At 44.6% G+C, this 24,325-nt stretch overlaps 1 protein-coding gene across 6 annotated transcripts in view; it reads right to left on the minus strand.

Moving 5' to 3' along the window:
• The window catches only part of LOC137439164 (uncharacterized), a 95,899-nt gene that overhangs the window by 4,187 nt on the left and 67,387 nt on the right, over positions 1 to 24,325 (minus strand). For all 6 annotated transcript variants that reach the window (XM_078767856.1, XM_078767857.1, XM_078767855.1 and 3 more), the window contains 3 exons: positions 20,486 to 20,549; positions 15,146 to 15,327; positions 6,135 to 6,286 (listed from right to left, as the gene is read on the minus strand). In XM_078767856.1, coding sequence (XP_078623982.1) covers positions 6,135 to 6,286; positions 15,146 to 15,327; positions 20,486 to 20,549 — 398 coding nt within the window. The remainder of the gene's footprint in view (positions 1 to 6,134; positions 6,287 to 15,145; positions 15,328 to 20,485; positions 20,550 to 24,325) is intronic.

The following is a 24,325-nucleotide window of genomic DNA, read 5'->3' on the forward strand; positions in this document are numbered from 1 at the left end:
ATGCTTACCAAAGGAGCCTGGGATTTTGTCAAATGGGAGATTTCCAATCATACTTGGTATACAATACTCAAATTAATGTCGATTCAGCTGTTCGAAAAGCCGATCAATTAGCTTCAGAAGACACAGTTGCACTTGTCGGCACACAAATGCACCAGTCAATACAAGAGGCATACAATAACTCTACAGAGGTCAAATGGCCACCAACAGCTCAAGACCTTACCAACAACCAGATAGTAATTCCAGCAGATAGTAATTCCAGAAATTGAACGTTTCTTACTCTATGCGATAACTGGCAAAGCAGTTCATACATCAGCAAGAGTTCATAGACTTGTTCAGTCAATAGGTCAAGACCTCTGTCGAGCGGCAACAAATGGATCATGGAAGCACCCAAAGCACATACTTCTGTGTATGACTATTCGGCACCTGTTTCGGAGTGAGAAGCTAGTAACACTCTTAAATCGTCTTGGTCATTGTGAGAGTTACAGCTTTTCTTTGGAGCTCGAGACAGCATTGGCTGAGGCTGTGACTGAAACATCCTCAATGCTGTCAAGTCAGATCGTAAGGTCACCCACAGCACCCAGTGTATTTCACTCAGAATTCGACAACTTTGACCAATTGCTTAATGATATGACTGGCAAGTCCTCTGTCCACACTGCTCATGGGATCATGCTCCAAGATATCGAAGGATCTGAGACAGGTGGTTCAAAACCAGAAATCCCAGCACTACCAAAGAACAAGCAACGATCAATGACGCTGAAGAAACAGGATTCTCTTGCAGACTGTTACGTGGCACGTCGCAATAGTCCATTGCTTGTCATCAACCAGCTTACATATCCTGGTGCTGTTCAAGCACGTGAAGAATCAATGAATTTACAGACCCTCTGGGTGTTACTGAGAAATCGATGCAAAGATGAGCAACAGGTTGCAAGCTGGAATGGTTTCCTGTCGCAGACAGGAACAGTTCCTCGAAGTCTAACAACTATCGACTATTACCCAGTCATAGCTGAACCGATAACAGAGTACAAGACTGTACAGGAATGCCTTCGGTATTCTGAGCAGGCAACCAGTGAAGTCGATCAACACTATGTGATTACCACATTCGACTTGGGGGTATGCATGAAGGCATTCCCCCTGATATGGAACAACCCAATACGATACGAGAGACACATCGTGTTGATTGGAACCTTTCATCTCGCCTGCGCATATCTGAAAGTGATCGGCAAGAAGATGTTTGGCTCTGGTCTGTCTGATATCCTGCTAGAAGCTGGGTTGATTGGTTCTGGTTCACTGACAGGTGTGATGACTGGAAAACATTATGAAAGAGCAATGCATTGCCACAAGGTCATGTTAGAGTCACTGCAACGACTACTCATGGAACAGTTCAGCAAACAGGACAATGCTGACCTTCTGATGACCAGTCTCCCTGATGACTCAAGGGATAGACTAACACATTTGAATGATTCGCCAAATGCGGAAAACCTGAACGCAGTTCTATCTGACGAGAGCATCACTGAGCACATCAAGCGATATGCCAAATTTTGCAGTGAAGTTCGATCTGGAAAGCTAGGGAAAACAGCTCAGCTGTGGATTAGCTACATGGATCATTTTGGTCTCGTACTATCGCTGATTGAGGCAGTAAAGGTGAACAACTTTCAGCTCTACTCTCAGTGTATCAGCCAGATGAGCGACTTGTTTTTCAGCTTTGGAGCACAAAACTATGCTCGCTACACGCCCTTCTTTTCAGTCTTCATAGCCAACATAGAAACATCTCATCCTGGAGCAGAGGAACTCCTTGAGAGGGGTGCCATAAGTGTGGCACGTTCGTTTATCCCTGGCAATAGGTGTGACGTGGACAAGACCATGGAAGAAACGTTTATGCGTCATGCCAAGTCTCATGGTGGTGGAGGTACAGGAATTTCAGGTATAATGACGAATTACAGTGCCTACCAGCGCTGGGTGAGAACCATACATGCAAGGTCGCAGTATGTTAATGCTACTCTCAGCATGGCAAATATGCTGGCCGACTCTGGAGAGGGAATGAAACATCGAGACGTTCGCCCCACAGAGATCCTTCGAAGTGAGAAAAATGTTGTGAAAACTTGCGAGGCTATTGAAAGCTTCTTGAATCCATTTGACGTGGAAACCAAAGATAAACTCCTGATCCTTTCGTCTGGTGCAGCAGCATCGGATGATGTTGTCAAGGACGTACTAGCAGCTGAGAACCTGGGCAGACGTGCTAAAGAAGCATTCATTATCGAGCGACTCCAGACTGACAGCAAGTTATTTGAGCCCGTAAAACGAATGAACTTGCGGACATTGGGAAGCATGAACAAGGTATCAATCATCAGCTCAGGAAAGCAAAAAGTCATACAATACAAACAACAAGGCAATGTTGCTTTCAAGCTATTCATGAAGTCTCAAAACGAAGGACTACAACTCGATCTCAAGGAGCTGATGACGTATCCCCTGACTCCAGTTTCTTACAGCCTTGGGACTTCAGATGGATTTCTCGCGAAAACAGACAAGAGTAAAGCCTTTCACCACTTGACCAAGGAGTGTGAGAATGCCATCATACCACCAGAGAACGACACCCTCACTGTGCATGATGGCAATGCATGCTTCTACTATCTCAAAGATCTTCCCGGAAGCTTCAGTGAAATCTGCTCTAAAGTTTTTGACACCATGTCAAACACTCACAACGTCATATTCAGCACAGACATGTACCTGCCAACCTCTGTTAAAGCAATGGAACGGAAGAGGAGAGGTGTTGGGAACAAATTGATCATCAAAGGAGGAGCGACCAAGAAGCCTCCAGACTGGAAACAGTTCCTGTCAAATGACGAGAACAAACTTCAATTTATCCAGATGTTGCTCAGGTTGTGGAGAACGGATGAGTATGCCTCAAAGCTTCATGGACGAAACGTGATACTGATATGTGATGGGGTGCCACATAAGCTGACATCTGAAGATGGGACAACAACTTCATCACACTTATTAGATTCGATGACCTCATCACAAGAAGAAACAGACTCGAGGATTATACTCTACTGTGAGTATGCTCAAAGCAAGAACTTCAACTATGTGCGAGTGAAAAGTCCTGACACAGACGTCTTCTTCATTCTATTGCACTATGCACACCGACTGGCTGATATCACAGTCCTCTTTGACACAGGAACAGGGAATAAAAAGAAGCTGATCAATATCTCAGAACTGGCCCATAACTACTCCCACGAATACTGCACGGCTCTCATGGCTCTGCATGCCTTTTGCGGCTGTGATACAACAAGTGCATTCAGAGGGATAGGAAAAGTAAAGCCTATGAAAACACTGCTGAAAATCCCTCGATATGTTCCAGTGTTGGCACAGCTGGGTGATACTTGGGACATTCCTTCACAGCTTCTGGATGACCTTGAAGCCTTCACATGTGCCATCTATGGTAGACCAAGGGTTTTAAAAGTGGATGACCTGCGACTCCTCAGGATAAATGAGCTATGTGCTCGTGATGAGATACTAACGCCTTCACAAAACATCGACATGGCCACTTTACCTCCCTGTAGAAGAAGCTTGCTTCAGCACATTGCGCGAGTCAACTATCAAGTGGGAATCTGGAAACGAGCACATATCCCTAAACCTGATGTTCCGCTGGCACACAATGGCCACGGATGGACACAAACAGACGAGCATCTCGAACCTCTGTGGTATGACGGAACTATGTTGCCTGCACAACTCTCGGATCTAGCCCGTACCGTTGCTCCTGGTACAGTCAACGACGACGATAACGACGACGACGACGATGATGATGATGATGCACTCATGGCTGAGAACAGTACCCTGGATGGAGATGAAACAGACAGTGACATAGAATGAACACTAAATCATGTTTATCCATGTTTCAAATTTGTCTATAATGTAATTGATTAACCAGATGTGTTCCTGTGTTTTATGTTATATTTGATATGTATAATTCAAAATGAAATGTCTGTGTGTCTGTGACCGCCGATGGCTGTGGGCACCACACCCGGGCAAACGGCTTATTGGTGGGTGTGTGTGTGTGTGTGTGTGTGTGTGTGTAGGTGTGTGTGTTTAGGGGTGTGTGTGTGTGTGGTTTTTTTTAGTATTGTGTGTGTAACAAACATGTTTAGCAGAATATGTGTACATTCTCTTTGTCAAAGCTTTGAGGGTTAAGCGATTTTTGGCACTATGTGATGGCCATATTGGATAGAGTCACAACTATTGATTAAAATAAATAAACATGTTTGCTTAGTATCTTGTATTCTCAACAAAAGAAATTTAAAATCAGTTTAGTATATATGCATATAAAAACGTTATGTAATATAGGTATTGCTGTGCAACTGGATTGTTAATATAGTGCATGTTAACGTTCCAAAACGTTGAATCTAAAACATTCAAATGGCTGTTATTTCAGATTGGCTCTTGTTAGAAAAAATATGAAGGTATCGCCTGAAAGCAAATGTAATACACGATGAAGAGATTAATACAACATTGAAAAGTTTCCATGTAAATAAATGTTTAAAAATCTGATTGTGAAATAAATACCAATATTTCATTGAAGAAGCAGTCGCGGGTTGAATTATTGTGTTCCGCAGAGCTGTTTATTTAACTAGTTGTCCCAATAGTTTCATTTACCACATATTCAAAAAGAACAGCTCATAATCTTTCATTTGGTATATCATATATTGAAATAGGAGCTATTTGAGGCCTCTGGTGGAAGATTATAATCAGTAGTCAAAGTTCGGTCGACGTCGGAGAGCGTCGGCATAATTATGAGGGTACCCTACTTTGTTGAGCCGAAATGGGCATTGCATCCCTAAATTTTTCTTGGTAACATTTGGAATCGTGTTTAGTATGCCTCTGGGCTTCAAAAAAAGTTGGTTTGGTTTAGAGGTGGGGGGATGCTTGTGGACCATATGTGGCCCATGGCCTACTTCTTGTTATTGCAGAGTTTGGGTTTGGGCTACAAACAACCGACCAACTAATAATCGAGTCGAGCAGCTCACCTTGCTCCCCTATTTTATGACATGCCAAGGCTGTGTACTGCCTGACCCCCACAATGTTGGACGCCCAACATCAGGAAGGGCCTGAAAGTGCAAATGCTTACATCTCTGATGAAGAAGCTTGTGTGCTTTTCAACAAGACATTAATTGGTATGTTATTGTTACTCCATATCCCTTTAGGGTCATTACGGCACTTACAGCCCACTGTGAATGTTTCCACACTTGGACAGCACATTCTGCCAGGTTGGCCATAATGCCTAGATCCACGGTGGGTTTGGACATAATGACCGACTCTTTTTGAAAAGCATTGTGGGATCTTCAACATCCCTAAGTGGATGCTAGCAGGTGGTTTAAATTCTCCATTTAAAGGATGGTGCACTAAGTCCTTATCAAGTTGCACTAAGCATCAAGATCAAGTTTATCGTTAGGCCGGGAATTGAATTTAGAGGCTAGCCAGCTCAAAAGTGAAGATGGTAATTCTGGGCTATAATGTGAACTTCCCTAAATAAACTGATCGTTTCGAATAATACAAATACAGGTTACAATACTGGAACAGGCACTCCGGAGGGAGTGTACATCAGCCAGGCTGAACAGTTTATGTTTTGTATCCACTGATAGGCCAGATCTGGAATCGGACCTGAACCAAAATCTAATCGGCCTATTCTTGTCATCTAACCAACTCATCCACCAAGTTTAGTCATAATCCATCCACAACTTTTTGAGATATAATGTTCACAGACAAACACACACAGACAGATAAACAAACAAACAAAGACCAACAGACAGAAAAACAGACCAACAGACAGACTAACAGACAGACAAACAAACAAACAGACAAACCAACAAAAAACAAACAGAAAAACAAACAAACAAACAGACAATCAGACGGGTTGAAAACATAAGCTCCATCCACATTCGGTGGCGGTAATAAGTCATAGGTAATTTTAGTTGCCTTGGTAACTGAGCCCCATCGTAGCAGTGTGATTTGTTGGGGTTTCAAAAGGATCAACGAAGAAATGGACATGATAGGAACAGGAATAAAAGTACCAAACTGAAAATCATTTGTTGCAGACAGATGCAAATGAAAAAGTAGGGAAGGCAATGTCTGCGTGAACTCACTGACACATTGTGCTGTGCCAAGGCCTTTGGCAATCTTGCTCTTCCTGTGCATAATCTTCATCTTGCTTTTCCACACCAATGAAATCTCCAGAACAAGCTTCACCGTGTTCACGTTTGTCTGGTGGATGCTTTGCTTCATAGGTCAAGTCCTCCTGTCAAACGCAAGAATGTTGGAACCACCATTGACACTTAAACCCCAAGAGGATGAGAAAATGGATAAGCCATGGACACACTAAATCTACACTTGTCAATATGGCAACAAATTTGAACAGGCTTTATCTAATTAATAAGTGAAATAATTATATTGTCACGTCTGAAGCTCCCATTAAGACAGAAACCTCAGTGCTGAGACCCTAGTCTCGGAAGATGGACCGAACGATGTTTTATTTCACTGCGTTCAATTAAGTTTTGCACAACTTCACCGTTCCACAAGGATCATTCAATTGGGCTGAAATAACAGCAGCAACCGCGCCCGGAAAACATATACTTTAAACACGTATTCTTGCCTTTTTAAAGGATTTATTTATTAATATAAACTAAACGGGGAAGAGGGTAAACAAGACGCTACAAACAAAAACGGATACAAACCAAGCAAGTCAAATGGACACAAAGAGGTAAAAGGGACTATTCAAACTTATGTACAAGAATTGGAAATAATGCAATTCCTGGCCCAATGGGTGCCTCAGATCACAATCGTGCAACAAGACAATAATGTATGTGAGACTTCCCTTTCTCTAATGCGCAGGGTGGACGCCGGACTCAAAGCAGCCCGTTTCAGAAAGCAGGTGCGACACGAGAGTCAGTGATGAGCAGCCCCCAAGATCCCGAAAGCCGAACCGAGCTAGATGAAGATCAATCACAAAGAATGCCAGCGATGAGCAACCTCTCAAACCAGGCCTCATGGACCCCCTTTGTCCTTTAAAGAAGGCCTCCTGGTATGCCCTCCGTACTCTTCCTCCAGGAGCTCCAAAAATACAGGATGATCCCAGCTTGGGTCAATCCCAGGAGACAAAGCCACAATTAGTCCCCTCCAAAACTTCGTCATCAGTTTGCTTATCCTCCTTCCACACGAGGCTTCTTGGTCTCTCCTCTGAACACAAAGCCTCTTCTTCTTCGTTGTTTACAGGTCTTTTGTTATCCTTCCTCCTCCAAGCCAGGTATCTCTCCATCTCCTCCTCCTGGACGGAGTTCTTGTAAGATAATTGCTTTATTGGCAGGCCATAGCTGTGTGGCGTGCTCTCGCGAGATCTCACGAGATCCCCTTCGAGTCGGAAGAGCATATAGTATTTCACAAAACACAGAACTACAGTGCATTCAGAAAGTATTCAGACCCTTTCACTTTTTTCACATTTTGTTATGTTGCAGCCTTATGCTGAAATCGTTTAAATTCATTTTTTCCTCATCAATCTACACTCAATACCCCATAATGACAAAGAGAAAACAGGATTATATAAAGTTTTGCAAATTTATTAAAAAGAAAAAACTGAAATATCACATTGACATAAGTATTCAGACCCTTTGCTTATGACACTTGAAATTTAGCTCAGGTGCCTCCCATTTCTCTTGATCATCTTTGAGATGTTTCTACACCTTGGTTGGAGTCCACCTGTGGTAAATTCAATTGATTGGACATGATTTGGAAAGGCACACACCTGTCTATATAAGGTCTCACAGCTGACAATGCATATCAGAGCAAAAACCAAGCCATGAGGTCGAAGGAACTGCCTGCAGAGTTCAGAGACAGGATTGTGCCGAGACACAGATCTGGGGAAGCCGGCAAAAAAATCTCTGCTGCATTGAAGGTTCCCAAGAGCACAATGGCCTCCATCATTCTTAAATGGAAGAAGTTTGGAACAACCAGGACTCTTCCTAGAGCTGGCCGCCCGGCCAAACTGAGCAATCGGGGAAGAAGGGCCTTGGTAAGAGAGGTGACCGAGAACCCGATGGTCACTGGCTGAGCTCCAGAGATCCTGTGCGGAGATGGGAGAAACTTCCAGAAGAACAACCATCACTGCAACACTCCACCGATCTGGGCTTTATGGCAGAGTGGCCAGACCGGAAGCCTCTCCCCAGTGAAAGACATATGAAAGCCCGCTTGGAGTTTGCAAAAAAGCACCTAAAGGACTCTCAGACTGTGAGAAACAAAATTCTGTGGTCTGATGAAACCAAGATTGAACTGTCTGGCTTCCATCTCCCAGCACTGTATTTCCCTTCTAAAAAGTCTGCATTTTGTATCTGTTGTCTTCTCTATTCCCGTTCCCGGTCAGACCATCAATCTTCATTGGAGCAGGAAAGTGGATTCAACCAGTGGAAAGCACCTGAAAGGATTAGTGTTCATGAAAATGCTAAGAATCATCGGGAGTGCTTCACACAGTGGAAATAAATTTAGCTGAAAACAGAGGAGTTATTGACACGGAACTTCAGTCACAGATTGAGAAGGAAAAGCAGAAGTGGCGTGATATCTTGACGAGAATCCTTCACTGCATAAAATTCCTTGCGACTCAGAACCTGGCTTTGCGAGGACACAGGGAGTCACTTCAGCTGGACGATGACTCCAATGTGGGAAATTTCCTTGGCTTACTGAAACTACTGGCTATCTTTCGACCCTGTCATGAAAGAACACCTCACTCGTGTGGAAAGTCATCCTGGATCCACGTCTTATCTTTCACCGGGTGTCCAGATCGAATTCATCCACATGATGGCATCCTCTGTTCGCCAGAGTTTACTGAGAAGCATTCGTAAAGCCAAGTACTATGGTCTCATGTTCGACTCGACTCCTGATCAGGCACACCGTGAGCAGATGTTAGAAGTAGTGAGGTACGTGGAAGTTGATTTTGAGAGGAAAACAGTTCATGTTAGAGAGTCCTTCCTTGGTTTTATCCAGAATAGCCAGAAGGATGCTGAGAGCTTGGTTGAAGACATGTTGAAACAGCTAGAGCAGGACGAAATGGAGCTACAAGATTGTCGGTCACAGTGCTATGACAACACTGCTGTGATGGCTGGACACAGAATAATAATAATAATAATAAATCTTTATTGTCCCATTTTCAGGGAAATTATTCTTTGGTGACACCGTAAGTTGACCATCATTAAAACATAAAACACAAAGGGAATAAGAAAACAATATCAATAAAAAGATATAAAATATAAAATAAATATAAAATATGGAAGATTGACTAAACAGCAAAATGTCTTGGAATTTGAATTTAGCATTTGAATTGCACATGGTACAAATGACCTTTTGAAATGTTCTTCTTCATCCTCCTTACACGAAAGCGTCTCGCTGATGGCAGTTTTTCAAAAAGTCCGTTCAAGAAATGACTTTCATCAGCACACACCTGCACCGCCTTTCTTTTCAATGCTCGCAGGTATAGAGACCCCAGACTGGTTGAAGGCCCACCTCCAGCTATAAATGCCAGTGTAATGACCTTTCTCAATCGTGACTTATTCCGCACATTAAGATAACTGTGCACACACAACAACATCAGGCATTTTAAGGCCATTTTCCCTGCAAGAGCGGGGGTTAGCCAAGATAACTGAACCAGGAAATCAAATTAAATGATAAAACACTGATCACTGATCAGTAAGGAATTTGTCAACATCCGCATCACACGAGAGCGAACACCAAATGAATTCAACTTCCTGAGAAGATACAATCTCTGCATTGATTTCTTGTACACAGCATCAGTATTTCCATCAAAGGTTACCTTGTTATCAATAAAGGTGCCCAGGTATTTAAATTTGCTAACAATTTCCACCTTATCACCATTTATGGTTTCAGGCTCATGATTGTGACCTTTCCGAAAGTCCAAAATTATCTCTTTAGTTTTGTCCACATTCAGAGTCAGACAAAAGTCCCCACACCACTTATTCAATGTGTCAATCTCGTCGAGGTGAAGATACAAAGGATGAATGATCGGAAAGACAGCCAACAATGGCGATATCGTCTGCACACTTAATAAAGTTACAAAGTTCTTTAAGAGCCACGCATCCATTGGTGTACAAACTGAACAGTAGAGGTGACAATACACCGCCTTGTGGAGCACCAGTATTCAACATTGATAACTTTGAGAAGCTACCATTCACCCTCACCTGCTGAGGACGGTCTCGTAAAAAACTTTCCACCCAAAGTATGATATGGGGGTTCAGCCACAGGTCACTCAACACTTTCACAAGGGTAAATGGCTGCATGGTGTTAAAGGCTGACGAGAAATCGATAAATAACACACGGACATAGGTTCCATTCTGGTCAAGGTGACTTGTGATTAGATGAAGTAAACTGAGCCAGGCATCTTCAACACTATCTTGCTTTGAATGCAAATTGTAAAGGATCCAGTTTCGGAGTTACATCTGATGCTATAAACTTCACCATCAATTTCTCCATACATTTACACAAGATGGAGGCGAGGGCAACAGGTGTATAATCATTGAGCTGCCTTGGGTGAAGCTTTTTTGGCACGGGAATAATGATGGACTTTTTCCAACAAATAGTAACAGTGTGAGTCACCAAAAGTAACTGAAACAATCGAGTAAAAACATTACTAAGTTCGAAACAGAACTCTTTCAGAATACAAGACTTAATGCCATCTGGACCACAAGCCTTCCTTGTACTGAACGCCCTAAAACACCTCACGACATCAGGTTCACAAATTACAGGTATTGGACACGCTCGATGTGGTGTTCATCAAAGAATAAGTGAGAAAAACAACCTGGCAGTGTTTGTGAATTGCGACAATCACTCACTCAACTTGGTGGGTGCACATGCAGTCAAGCAGGATACAATGATGGTCACGTTTTTTGGAACCATCGAAGCTCTCTACGTGTTCTTCTCTCGTTCAACACAGCGCTGGGAAAAACCCCAAAACGCCGTGCCTGTGGTTGTGCGGTCGGAGTCCGAAACCAGGTGGAGTGCAAGGACGGAAGCAGTGAAGCCCGTCAACAAGTACCTTGAGGAGATACTTCAAGTTCTCCAGGACACGATAGACAATGAAAACGAGACCAGTGAAACAAGAAGTGACGCAAGGCAACTGTATAACCGCATGTTGAGTTACGATTTTCTGACTTTGCTAGGATTTTGGAACAAAGTACTCATTCGCATTGACCGTATTCAAAAGAGGCTGCAGGATCCTAGCATGAACTTCCACGATGCTGCTCTGGATTTGAAAGCCCTGCGAGATCATTTTGATGATGAAAGAGAAGTGTTGGTCAGTGAGTCACTCGAAGAAGGACTCGGTCTCTGTGAAGAATGGAATATTGAAGTTGAAAGACGTCAGAGACGAAAGAAACGAATGGCTGATGATAACTCGAGAGACGCTGCGTTAACGGCCAAAGAGGAAATGGAAAGAGTCATGAAGGGAACACTCGACTGTCTTCACAGAGAAATGGATCAAAGGTTTGCTCGTTTGCACGACACTGACGCCAAGTTTGGGTTCCTTCTCGATGTCAAGGGACTGTTACGGCGCCGACAGTAACGACCTAAAGAAGAAGTGCGAAAATTTGGGCGAATTGTACAGCTCTGATGTTGATGGACAGCAGCTACAGTCACGTGAAAAAGTAGGTACACCCCATGTAAAGTTTTGACTTTTTCAACATATTTCAACAAACAGCTATTTGATCTTCATTTCAACAATATTGATAGATAAAGGTGATATAATATAACAAATATCATGAAACATTTACATTTTGTAGTCCATTGTATAATTTAAATAAACATCAATGCAAATTTCGCATGTGGAAAAAGTAAGTACACCCCTACATTTATCAGTACTTCAAATACCTAAAATTAGAATCAGGTGCAGCAGCTCAGGTGCAAATGATTAGAACATCGTTCGAGAGGATCTTGGAGGAACCTGTCTTATTTAAACCTCAGACATTTAGTTTGGTTTGCTCTTTGTTGTTGAAGTGTGTGGCGTCACCATGACTAGATCAAAAGAGCTCTCTGAGACCTTCAGAAAGAAGGTTGCAGATGCCCACGAGTCTGGGAAGGGATTTAAAAAGATCTCCAAACAATTTGAAATCAATCATTCGACTGTCCGGAAGATCATCTACAAGTGGAGAAGATTCCAAACAACTGCCAACTTGTTCAGGCCAGGCCGCCCCAGCAAGTTCACCCCGAGAGCAGACCGCAAGATGCTGAAAGAAGTCTCTAAGAACCCCAGAATGTCATCACGGGACCTGCAGGTAGCTCTTGCCACTGTTGATGTCAAAGTGCACGAGTCTACCATTGGAAAGAGGCTGCACAAATTTGATCTACATGGGAAGTGTGCCAGGAGGAAACCTTTGCTGCCCAGAAAGAACATCAGGGCAAGACTAAAGTTTGCCAATGCACACCGAGGCAAAGACCAGCACTTCTGGAACAATGTGCTCTGGACAGATGAGTCAAAGGTAGAGCTATTTGGCCACAGTACCAGAAGACATGTTTGGCGAAAACCAAAGACAGTATTTGACCACAAGAACCTGATACCAACTGTAAAGCATGGTGGTGGAAACATTATGGTTTGGGGCAGCTTTGCTGCATCAGGGCCTGGGTGGCTCACCATCATAGAACCCACTATGAATTCTTCATTGTACCAGAGGGTGCTTGAGGATAAAATGTAAACGTTTCATGATATCTGTTATATTATATCATCTTTATCTATCAATATTGTTGAAATGAAGATCAAATAGCTGTATGTTGAAATATGTTGAATAAGTCAAAACTTGACATGGGGTGTCCTTACTTTTTCACGTGACTGTACATAAAGAAATTTTGGATTGCAGAATGATGCTATGAAGTCGGGCCAACATGAAAATATCAAGACCTGAAGAGCTTCTCGAATTAATTGTTCAGTATGGAGATGAGAGCGTCTTCCCAATCTTCGCATTGCTATTCAGATAATGCTAACCATCGCAGTTTCCATCGCCAGCTGTGAGAGATCATTCAGCAAGTTAAAACTAATGCTTTCGTATTTGAGAGCCTCCATGGGTCAAGGCAGACTCTGTGATGTTGATTTGCTGAGTGTAGAACGAGAAAAAACTGAAAAAACTGACTTTGAGCACATCATAGACAAATTTGCATCAGTGAAAGCAAGGAAGGTGCAGTTGTAATTTTCATGTAGTGCCATAATTTGTTAATTGAAAGACTAACGAGGTTGACTTGTATTTTTGAGCTGATTTTATGGTAAAGTTATCTAAAAGATGGATGTCAGATGTTTGGACAGGGGCGCAATTTCAGTGCTTTCCATAGGCGCTACTTTCCGTAGATACGCACCTGCTCTGAGCTCTGCAGGCAGTTCCTTCGACCTCATGGCTTGGTTCTTGCTCTGATATGCATCGTCAGCTGTGAGACCTTATATAGACAGGTGTGTGCCTTTCCAAATCATGCCCGATCAATTGAATTTACCACAGGTGGACTCCAATCAAGGTGTAGAAACATCTCAAAGATGATCGAGAGAAATGGGAGGCACCTGAGCTAAATTTCAAGTGTCATTACAAAGGGTATGAATACTTATGTCAATGTGATATTTCAGTTTTTTATTTTTAATAAATTTGCAAAACTTTCTAAAACCCTGTTTTCTCTTTGTCATTATGGGGTATTGAGTGTAGATTGATGAGGAAAAATGAATATAAACGATTTCAGCATAAGGCTGCAACATAAAATGTGAAAAAAGTGAAGGGGTCTGAATACTTTCTGAATGCACTGTAAGCACACACATGGAGCGGGAATAACATTACATTACATCTCTCCTTCAGAATGAAAATCAACTTAACGATTACGTTTCAGAATTGGTTTGAGGCAGGGCAGCACTCTCAGCGCACTCCTGTTTATCATGGTGTAACATGGTAAGCAGAAAGGTAAACATGAAAGATATTCTGGAGAGGATATTGTATGTGGTCGATTTGGTTTTGTGTGGTGGAGAATGGGCAGGAGATTCAGGAAGTACAGGGGGAGTGGAGGGAGGCATTTGAGAAACATGTGCTGAAAATGAGCACGGAGAAGAGGGAGGTGATGTGGCTTGGGCACCAGATAAAGGAAATGAATATCAGGTTAGTGGGAAGGAGATCAGACAAGGAAATAGGTTTGAGTATTTGGAGTGGGGGGGGGGGGGGGGAGGAGGGAGGGAAGAGACATTGTACGGGGATGGTAAATCAGAGGCAGAGGTGCGGAGGAGCATTCAGGTGGGTGGGAATGCGTGGAGGGTGGAGGGAGTAATGGCTGACAGAAAGATTTCAAGGAGATTGGAAGGAAAGGTTCTGATGTCATGTGTAACGCCGGCCTACCTTTACGGTCTGGAGATGGTGGAACTGACAGAGAGACAACTACAGAGGCGGAAGGTTTGCCAGAACTGGGTCAAAATAATTGTGGGAGTGAAGAGGGTGGATAGAACGGGATGGCCGCCCCAAACGGCACTTTCCGGTGGGGGGGGGGGGGGGGGGCGGCACCCTTGGGGAGCGGCAAATTTGTTATTTTGCATCATAAGCTTAGTGATGGGGGAGAGGGGGGAGAGGGGGAGGGGAGATGGGGCGACTTCCCCGAGCGCAAAGTGGATGATGACTTTCAGAACCACATTTTACGTTTCAAACTCCGTGCTACATCTTAACATTATGATGTTTCCAAACTCTTTCCATCTGGTGTAAATTTTTTGTAATTACTAATCACTTACACACAGTAAATACTTAACCGTGTCAGTAATTATTGTATTGCTAGTAAATCTCATATTGTATATCGCTCCTTTCCGATGCCATCTCCAGGCGCTGCATGACATCATCGCCGGGCACCGAAGGGGGCCCCGGCGATGACGTGCACTGAAAGGGAGTACTCGGTTTTATCCCTTTATAATGTAACAATCACTTTATAATGAGTTTCTTCGCTGTTGGAGAAGAAGCCGAAAAGGTAGGGGGGACTGAGACAACTGGGTGCGGAGGAAGAGAGTGCAACCTGCAATGCCTATTCACCCAAATTGTTTGACTAAGGGGGTACGAAAAGAAAAATAATCTTTAAAAACATCTGGGGACAGTTTGCCATAAATCACCTCATGCAATGATGCAGCATCTGATGGTTGGTTTTGTAACACAGCGTCTTGGACGATGACCAGGTTGGATGCGGAGGAGTCTGGGCGCATCGGAAGTAATCCACTAGGTTGTGCTTCATCACGGTCCACCATCTTGGTCTTTTTCAACTGGACATTCTGTGTCTGTGGTGAATCATCACTTCCTGCATGTGCACACACATGCGCACACACTCATGTACGTCTTACAACTGACCGACTGTGCCATCAGCCAATTTGTCAATCATCAATGTTCCAAGCCCAATAGGTTTGTGTCACTGAGTACGATATGGGGCCACACTGCCTAGCTGCTGCATCAACCAAACCAACATGTCTGAAGAAGGTAGATTACAAGAGGAAAGCCTCTGTCGGTGCAGATCGTGGCCTACAATAGGTTAAGCAGTGAAGAATAAGGATTGCAGCACACTCACAATGACAAACATTCACCGCAACGAGCAGTTCCCACAGGTGCACATGTACATGGACACACATACAAGCACCACCCTCTTCTAACACGCACACATTACCTGCTCCTGGCCAACTTATACCGTAGGACTCTTTTTTTACCGTCTCACTGGGTTACCACTTCGTAAAGGCACCGCAAAGGAGCTGCAACACAAATCATGTATAATAATGGCAGATTTATACATCTTGACTGCCACTGGTAACATGTAACCCAGTGCTATCTGCCACATGGTCGGGTAGTCGGCGACTAAACAGACTACCCTCAATGGCTTGCCAGTGGAGAGGGTAACTGTGACACCTGCAAGACTAAAAACAATACCTGTTAAAAGGTGGATGAGCTCCCTTCGGGAGCCAACGACCATCCAGAAAGGAGATGGTGTCTACTAAAAAAAACATCCATCCGGTTGGACCGGTTTTTTAGGGACTAGATCATCGACAGCAACCGCTCAGGGTAGTACTACCGTTTGGATCACACACTTTTCGTCACGCACTTTTCATCACACACTTTTCGTCACGCCCTTTTCGTCACGCCCTTTTCGTCACGCACGCCCTTTTCATCACGCACTTTTCATCACGCCCTTTTCATCACGCCCTTTTCATCACGCCCTTTTCATCACGCACTTTTCATCACGCCCTTTTCATCACGCACTTTTCCTCACGCACTTTTCATGACGCACTTTTCATGACGCACTTTTCGTCACGCCCTTTTCGTCACGCACTTTTCGTCACGCACTTTTCATGACGCCCTTTTCGTCACGCACTTTTCGTCACGCACTTTTCATCACGCACTTTTCATCACGCACTTTTCATCACGCACTTTTCCTCACGCACTTTTCGTCACGCCCTTTTCATCACGCACTTTTCCTCACGCACTTTTCATCACGCCCTTTTCATCACGCACTTTTCATCACGCACTTTTCATCACGCCCTTTTCATCACGCACTTTTCATCACGCACTTTTCATCACGCCCTTTTCATCACGCACTTTTCCTCACGCACTTTTCATCACGCCCTTTTCATCACGCACTTTTCATCACGCCCTTTTCATCACGCCCTTTTCATCACGCACTTTTCATCACGCACTTTTCATCACGCCCTTTTCATCACGCACTTTTCATCACGCCCTTTTCATCACGCACTTTTCCTCACGCACTTTTCATGACGCACTTTTCATCACGCCCTTTTCGTCACGCACTTTTCGTCACGCACTTTTCATGACGCCCTTTTCGTCACGCACTTTTCGTCACGCACTTTTCATCACGCACTTTTCCTCACGCACTTTTCCTCACGCCCTTTTCATCACGCACTTTTCCTCACGCACTTTTCGTCACGCCCTTTTCATCACGCACTTTTCCTCACGCACTTTTCATCACGCCCTTTTCATCACGCACTTTTCATCACGCACTTTTCATCACGCCCTTTTCATCACGCACTTTTCCTCATGCACTTTTCATGACGCACTTTTCATCACGCCCTTTTCGTCACGCACTTTTCATCACGCACTTTTCATGACGCCCTTTTCGTCACGCACTTTTCGTCACGCACTTTTCATCACGCCCTTTTCATCACGCACTTTTCGTCACGCATTTTCATCACACTTTTCGTCACGCACTTTTCGTCACGCACTTTTCGTCACGCTCTTTTCGTCACGCACTTTTCGTCACGCACTTTTCGTCACGCACTTTTCATCACGCACTTTTCGTCACGTACTTTTCGTCACACACTTTTCATCACACTTTTCATCACGCACTTTTCGTCACGCACTTTTCGTCACGTACTTTTCGTCACGCACTTTTCATCATGCACTTTTCATCACACTTTTCATCACGCACTTTTCGTCACGCACTTTTCGTCACGCACTTTTCGTCACGCACTTTTCGTCACACACTTTTCGTCACACACTTTTCACCACACACTTTTCATCACACACTTTTCATCACACACTTTTCACCACAAACTTTTTTTACTCATTCCTTTAAGGCTGGCCTCGATGTGGACCATACAGTCATGTGAAAAAGTAAGTACACCCCATGTAAAGTTTTGACTTTTTCAACATATTTCAACATACAGCGATTTGATCTTCATTTCAACAATATTGATAGATAAAGGTGATATAATATAACAAATATCATGAAACATTTACATTTTGTAGTCCATTGTATAATTTAAATAAACATAAATGCAAATTTCGCATGTGGAAAAAGTAAGTACACCCTTGGCTCTAATAGGTGGTATTGCCCCCTTTGGCAGAAACAACCTCAAGTAGACGTTTCTTATAACTGTCTACCAGTCTCTGACATCGACTGGGAGAAATTTTTGCCCACTCCTCCATGCAGAATTATTTCAGCTGTGCGATGTTTGAGGGGTTTCTTGCATGCACAGCTCGTTTCAAATCCCCCCACAACATCTCGATGGGATTTAGATCCGGGCTTTGACTTGGCCATTCCAGAACCCTCCATTTCGTTCTTTTCAGCCATTCCTTGGTGGATTTACTGGTATGTTTAGGGTCATTGTCATGTTGCAAGGTCCACCTTCGGTTGAGCTTCAACTTTCCGACAGATGGCCTCACATTATCCTCGAGCACCCTCTGGTACAATGAAGAATTCATACGGATTCTATGATGGTGAGCTGCCCAGGCCCTGATGCAGCAAAGCTGCCCCAAACCATAATATTTCCACCACCATGCTTTACAGTTGGTATCAGGTTCTTGTGTTCAAATGCTGTCTTTGGTTTTCGCCAAACATGTCTTCTGGTACTGTGGCCAAATAGCTCTACCTTTGACTCATCTGTCCAGATCACATTGTTCCAGAAGTGCTGGTCTCCACCTAGGTGTTCATTGGCAAACTTTAGTCTTGTGCTGATGTTATTTCTGGACAGCAAAGGTTTCCTCCTGGCACACCTCCCATGTAGATCAAATTTGTGCAGCCTCTTTCTAATGGTAGACACGTGCACTTTGACATCAACAGTCGCAAGAGCTACCTGTAGGTCCCATGATGACATTCTGGGGTTCTTAGAGACTTCTTTCAGCATCTTGCGGTCTGCTCTCGGGCTGAACTTGCTGGGGCAGCCTGGCCTGAACAAGTTGGCAGTTGTTTGGAATCTTCTCCACTTGTAGATGATCTTCCGGACAGTCAAATGATTGATTTCAAATTGTTTGGAGATCTTTTTAAATCCTTTCCCAGACTCGTCGGCATCTATAACCTTCTTTCTGTAGGCCTCAGAGAGCTCTTTTGATCTCGACATGGTGACGCCGCACACTTCAACAACAAAGAGCAAACCAAACTAAATGCCTGAGGTTTAACTAAGACAGGTTCCTCCAAGATCCTCTCTAACGATGTTCTAACCATTTGCACCTGAGCTGGTGCACCTGATTCTAATTTTAGGTATTTGAAGTAGTGATAAATGTAGGGGTGTACTTACTTTTTCCACATGCGAAATTTGCATTTATGTTTATTTAAATTATACAATGGACTACAAAATGTAAATGTTTCATGATATTTGTTATATTATATCACCTTTATCCATCAATATTGTTGAAATGAAGATCAAATAGCTGTATGTTGAAATATGTTGAAAAAGTCAAAACTTTACATGGGGTGTACCTACTTTTTCACGTGACTGTATAGTCCGTGACTGGAGCCTTCAACATCAAAAAATAAATATAAAGCCGTCATGCAGAGCACGATACTTGCAAAATCCACAGCCCCCTCAAAAAGGTTGCCATTGATTGATTAAAATTGACGATCTTGATCAAAGCTCGGGCAATTGGATAAAGTGACGATTTTTCAGATGTAAATGTATTATTTTAGAAGTTTGACCTCGAGTTGACCTTTGACCTTTTGACCTCAAAAATAGTTGCTTTCCCAATTCAGTGAGGCAATATGCAAATGCTGTTAAATTTACCCATCACCTACCCTCCATCCCCTGCCATGTGCAGCCATCCATCGCATCACCTACCCTCCATCCCCTGCCATGTGCAGCCATACATCCCATCACCTACCCTCCATCCCCTGCCATGTGCAGCCATCCATCCCATCACCTACCCTCTATCCCCTGCCATGTGCAGCCATACATCCCATCACCTACCCTCCATCCCCTGCCATGTGCAGCCATCCATCCCATCACCTACCCTCCATCCCCTGCCATGTGCAGCCATCCATCGCATCACCTACCCTCCATCCCCTGCCATGTGCAGCCATACATCCCATCACCTACCCTCCATCCCCTGCCATGTGCAGCCATCCATCCCATCACCTACCCTCTATCCCCTGCCATGTGCAGTCATACATCCCATCACCTACCCTCCATCCCCTGCCATGTGCAGCCATCCATCGCATCACCTACCCTCCATCCCCTGCCATGTGCAGCCATCCATCCCATCACCTACCCTCCATCCCCTGCCATGTGCAGTCATACATCCCATCACCTACCCTCCATCCCCTGCCATGTGCAGCCATCCATCGCATCACCTACCCTCCATTCCCTGCCATGTGCAGCCATCCATCCCATCACCTACCCTCTATCCCCTGCCATGTGCAGTCATACATCCCATCACCTACCCTCCATCCCCTGCCATGTGCAGCCATCCATCGCATCACCTACCCTCCATTCCCTGCTATGTGCAGCCATCCATCCCATCACCTACCCTCCATCCCCTGCCATGTGCAGCCATCCATCCCATCACCTACCCTCCATTCCCTGCCATGTGCAGCCATCCATCCCATCACCTACCCTCCATCCCCTGCCATGTGCAGCCATCCATCCCATCACCTACCCTCCATTCTCTGCCATGTGCAGCCATCCATCCCATCACCTACCCTCCATCCCCTGCCATGTGCAGCCATCCATCCCATCACCTACCTTGCATTTCTTTTACTTCCTCCAGCAGTCTCTGTACCTCACCCTCCAAATGCTCGACCATATCCTGGAATGTGCAACAATCCCACGGTAGCACATCGTATGAGCCATTACAGTGCAATGAAAAGCACAAGAACTTCAAACAGTCATTCAGCATTGGACAGTGAACAGTAACTCAATCTGCAATTATATCCCCCGAATGAATCTTACACAAAGCCTGGTGTTGGCCTTGTATTAAGGTTGTTGGCCTGACCGTTAAGGTTGTTGTCTTAAGATCTTAGGCCTTCAGTTTGAATCCCTGTTTTTTTTGTATACAAGATCGAGGCTCGTGAAAGAGCTAATATTAATCACACAAAAAGTCAAACCAACACATAAAACACAAAATAAGGGGAGCGGAAGACAAGATGGGGAGAGAGGGGGAAGGACACAAACGCAACCTTTGAGAGCAGGGACATCAAGAGAACTGTGGGAGGGAGAGGGCTTTGGGGGGGGGGAGGCATGGGAAGAGGGGGTGGGAGAGGTATAAAACATATGGACACTGTCAGGACTTCCAGGAAAGAAGTTGGAATTTCGAACAAGGCGGATCTGGGGTGAATTAGTGGGGTAGAAAAGATCAAGGTTTTGGATGGGGGAAGATAAGAGATGGTGGTGAACAGCTGCTTTAAAGACCTGGAGGGAGGAGTGGGATTGAAGGGAGTGTGGGAGTTTGTTCCAGAGGCGGGAGAAAAGAGGAATGAAAGAGTGAAGGTGAGCAGAGAGCCATCTTGTGCGACCTGTAGGAATATTTGGGGGACAGAGCACAAGGATCATTGGAATGGCGAAGAAGAGGTGAGCTCAACTGCGACGGTGAACTAAACATAATAAATGCCGAAGATCAAGGACACGACACCGATGGATTAAAAAAGATGGCGGGACTGAGCCAGACAGACAAGTACAGATTCTGCAAGACAGAAACAGTAAGTACTAATCACCTGCTCTCAGAATGCAAAAAACAATCAGAACAACTTTACACACAACGGCACAACAAAGTATGCAAAGTGATTCATTGACATATCTGTACAAATTTAAACATCCCAGTTCCAGAAAACTCATGGAAACACGAACCAAGGGAAATCATTGAAAATGAGGACGTCATGCTCACGTACGACCTGAAGATTCCATCGAGTGTGAACATAGAAAACAAAGCACTGCGTCCGGACATTGTACTCAGGAACAAAAAGGAAAAGACAACATTGATGATTGAGATATCAGTACCCAGCGATTTTGGCCTAAACACAGAAATCAAGAAAATGACCAAATACCAGGATCTCAAAAATGAGGTCAAGAGATCTTGGAAGCTGAAGAGCATCGACATTGTACCAGTGATAATTGGAGCAACAGGAATGATGAAGAAGAACCTCACTGAGATTTTAAAAACCATCCCCGGGAATATTACCACAAATGAACTACAACTGGAGGCAATCCGGGGTTCGGTGACATTTCTGAAAAGAGAACTTGGAACGAAACTCTGAAAAAGTTGAACAGTTTGGTCCATGAACTCTGATCCCTTACTGGAGAGGAGGTGGATACTTTGGGACCTGGGAGGACTCTGTTCCACCTCCTGAAACCCACAAATGGAGATAACAACCAACAACCAACCAACCAACCAACACACACACACACACACACACACACACACACACACACACACACACACACACACACACACACACACACACACACACACACACACACACACACACACACACACACACACACACACACACACACAGTTACGGGTTCGTCACTTCCGTTGTGGTGGTTTGCATCCACTGTAAATGTTTCTGATTCCATGTATTATTATTGTTGTCTTTTATAGGGAATTGATATTTCTATTTTCAAAAGTTAAAAGTTAATGTTAAAAGAAACAAGAAACCGGATCAGGAACCGGACAACGAAGAGGAAGAAGAGGAAAGAAAAGGGGCGGAGCGAAGGAGTCGGACAAGAACAAGAATCAAGAAAGCCGAGTTGCTCCGCGGTCTGAAGCGAACGTTGGCGAGCAAGAGTAACTAGTGAACTTTCGGGTTTCCGGGAAAGGAATTCCTGCGACAGAGTTGTCATCGCTGTGACCGATCAACCTTCGTGTCAGGTTCTTGGCGGTGGATTCCGAAGAGAATTATCGCCGGGCCGTTACGTCTCGGGAGCGGGTCGTCGGCCATTTTGACTCGTGCAGGACTTGTGCTTCGCTCGCGGTTTCATCTCTTTTCGACCATTTTCACCGCATTCAGACGTCGATCTGGGGCGTGTGTGTGACGTGGCTTTTTGAAGGTTACCTCGTCCATACCTGAGGGTGTGATCTCTCAGTCGCCTGTGGGGCGCCTTTGTACAGCTTCGGCGGTGTGACTGTACTTGCCATCCGCACGGGATTCTGGTCTCGATTGGACATCGTTCTGGCGATCGCTGGAGCGAATCAACTTCGTCTTGAAGCCGGGAATAAGAGACATTGGGGAACGTTCTTGTTTCACTCACTTGGAGCACAGTGAGTTATATTGTAACGGATTTGAGAATCCTGTAATTGTTGTAAAATATCACCCTGTGTAAGTGTCATGATTGTTGTAAATACCTCCTTTAAGTGTAAAGATCAATGGTCGTCCCCTTAATTAATTCATCGCATACACCTAGCCAATCTTAATCCCTTCTAAATAGTTATCTCTTTATTCTATGTGAGTTTAAGGCTCTGTTGGCCATTAATTGACACTCCATTGCACCGAATCAAATAAGAATAGCTCCCCTTCAATAATTACATTTCCCAGCCAAACTCTCCATCTCTGGGTAAAGCAGTTTCAAAAGCGTGGGGTGCGCGCCCTCTCATTTCGCTGCTATGGTGAATATGTGCTGCGTGCTCTGTTTGAACAGGAGGGGCGGGGTCGCCGGGAAGAGGCAAGCCCAGGGCGCGCCACGAAGGGCGGGGCTGTTCAGTCCCATGCCCAAATAAGGAAACGAGCCCGTGGCGAGCCACGAGGGGCGCGCCGTTCGGCTCGATGCCCAAATAAGGAGACAAGCCCGTGGCATTGCCATATAAGGTCACGAGACAGAGCACGGGAGAGGGGCGGTACCAAAACCGACGAAGGCGTGTTACACCCGCACTTGAGGTATGAGACAAGCGTACGTCGATCGCGCAAGAGAGAGACAGCAAGATCTTTGAGGGAGAGAGACACGTCAGACGATTGAGAGAGAACGAGACGACCGGAGCAGAGGACAAAAGAGCCCGAGGCGTGTCGAGGAAGGACGAGATACGTGTGCTGCCGCCGCCCTGCTCGCTCCTAGCCCGGAGAGGACCTGCTTGCTGTGCGCCCTGCTCGACCTTCCAGCTTTGTGGTCCCACCTGAACCTTGTGGTCCCCACCTGAACCTGAACCTTTGTGGTCCCACCTGAACCTTCTGATCCCTCCAACCAATCCACTCTGCAATTTCCCCATTCGTGCACGCGAGTTTGTTCTGTGCGTCTTGTCCCTGGGTTAAGTAAGACTGTATAGTATAAGTTAATATTTTCACTGTGTCCTTCTGATTCTTCCATTTCCTTGTATATTACTTTGATTGCTTTTCTTCCTTTAGTTGTGTGTAAATAATAATAAATCCTGTTCTTTCTACCTTAGTCTTCTTCTTCACATTCGGTCGCTTTAGAGGTTTCCACATTGAGTGCACGTGGTGCGATTCGGCCAACGAATATGAATCGGGTTTAGCCCCTTTGATAAACGACTCACGCCGCAGTTTGCTTCACTCGGCGCAACCAATCTATTACGCTGTGGCCGTGAGCGGGGGGGTGTTTCCTTGCGTACCAGGAGGCGCTGGTATTTAGGTCATA

The sequence above is a fragment of the Myxine glutinosa genome, chromosome 13 (assembly GCF_964187855.1).
Source record: "Myxine glutinosa chromosome 13, kmMyxGlut1.1, whole genome shotgun sequence".
Classification (NCBI taxonomy): domain Eukaryota; kingdom Metazoa; phylum Chordata; class Myxini; order Myxiniformes; family Myxinidae; genus Myxine; species Myxine glutinosa.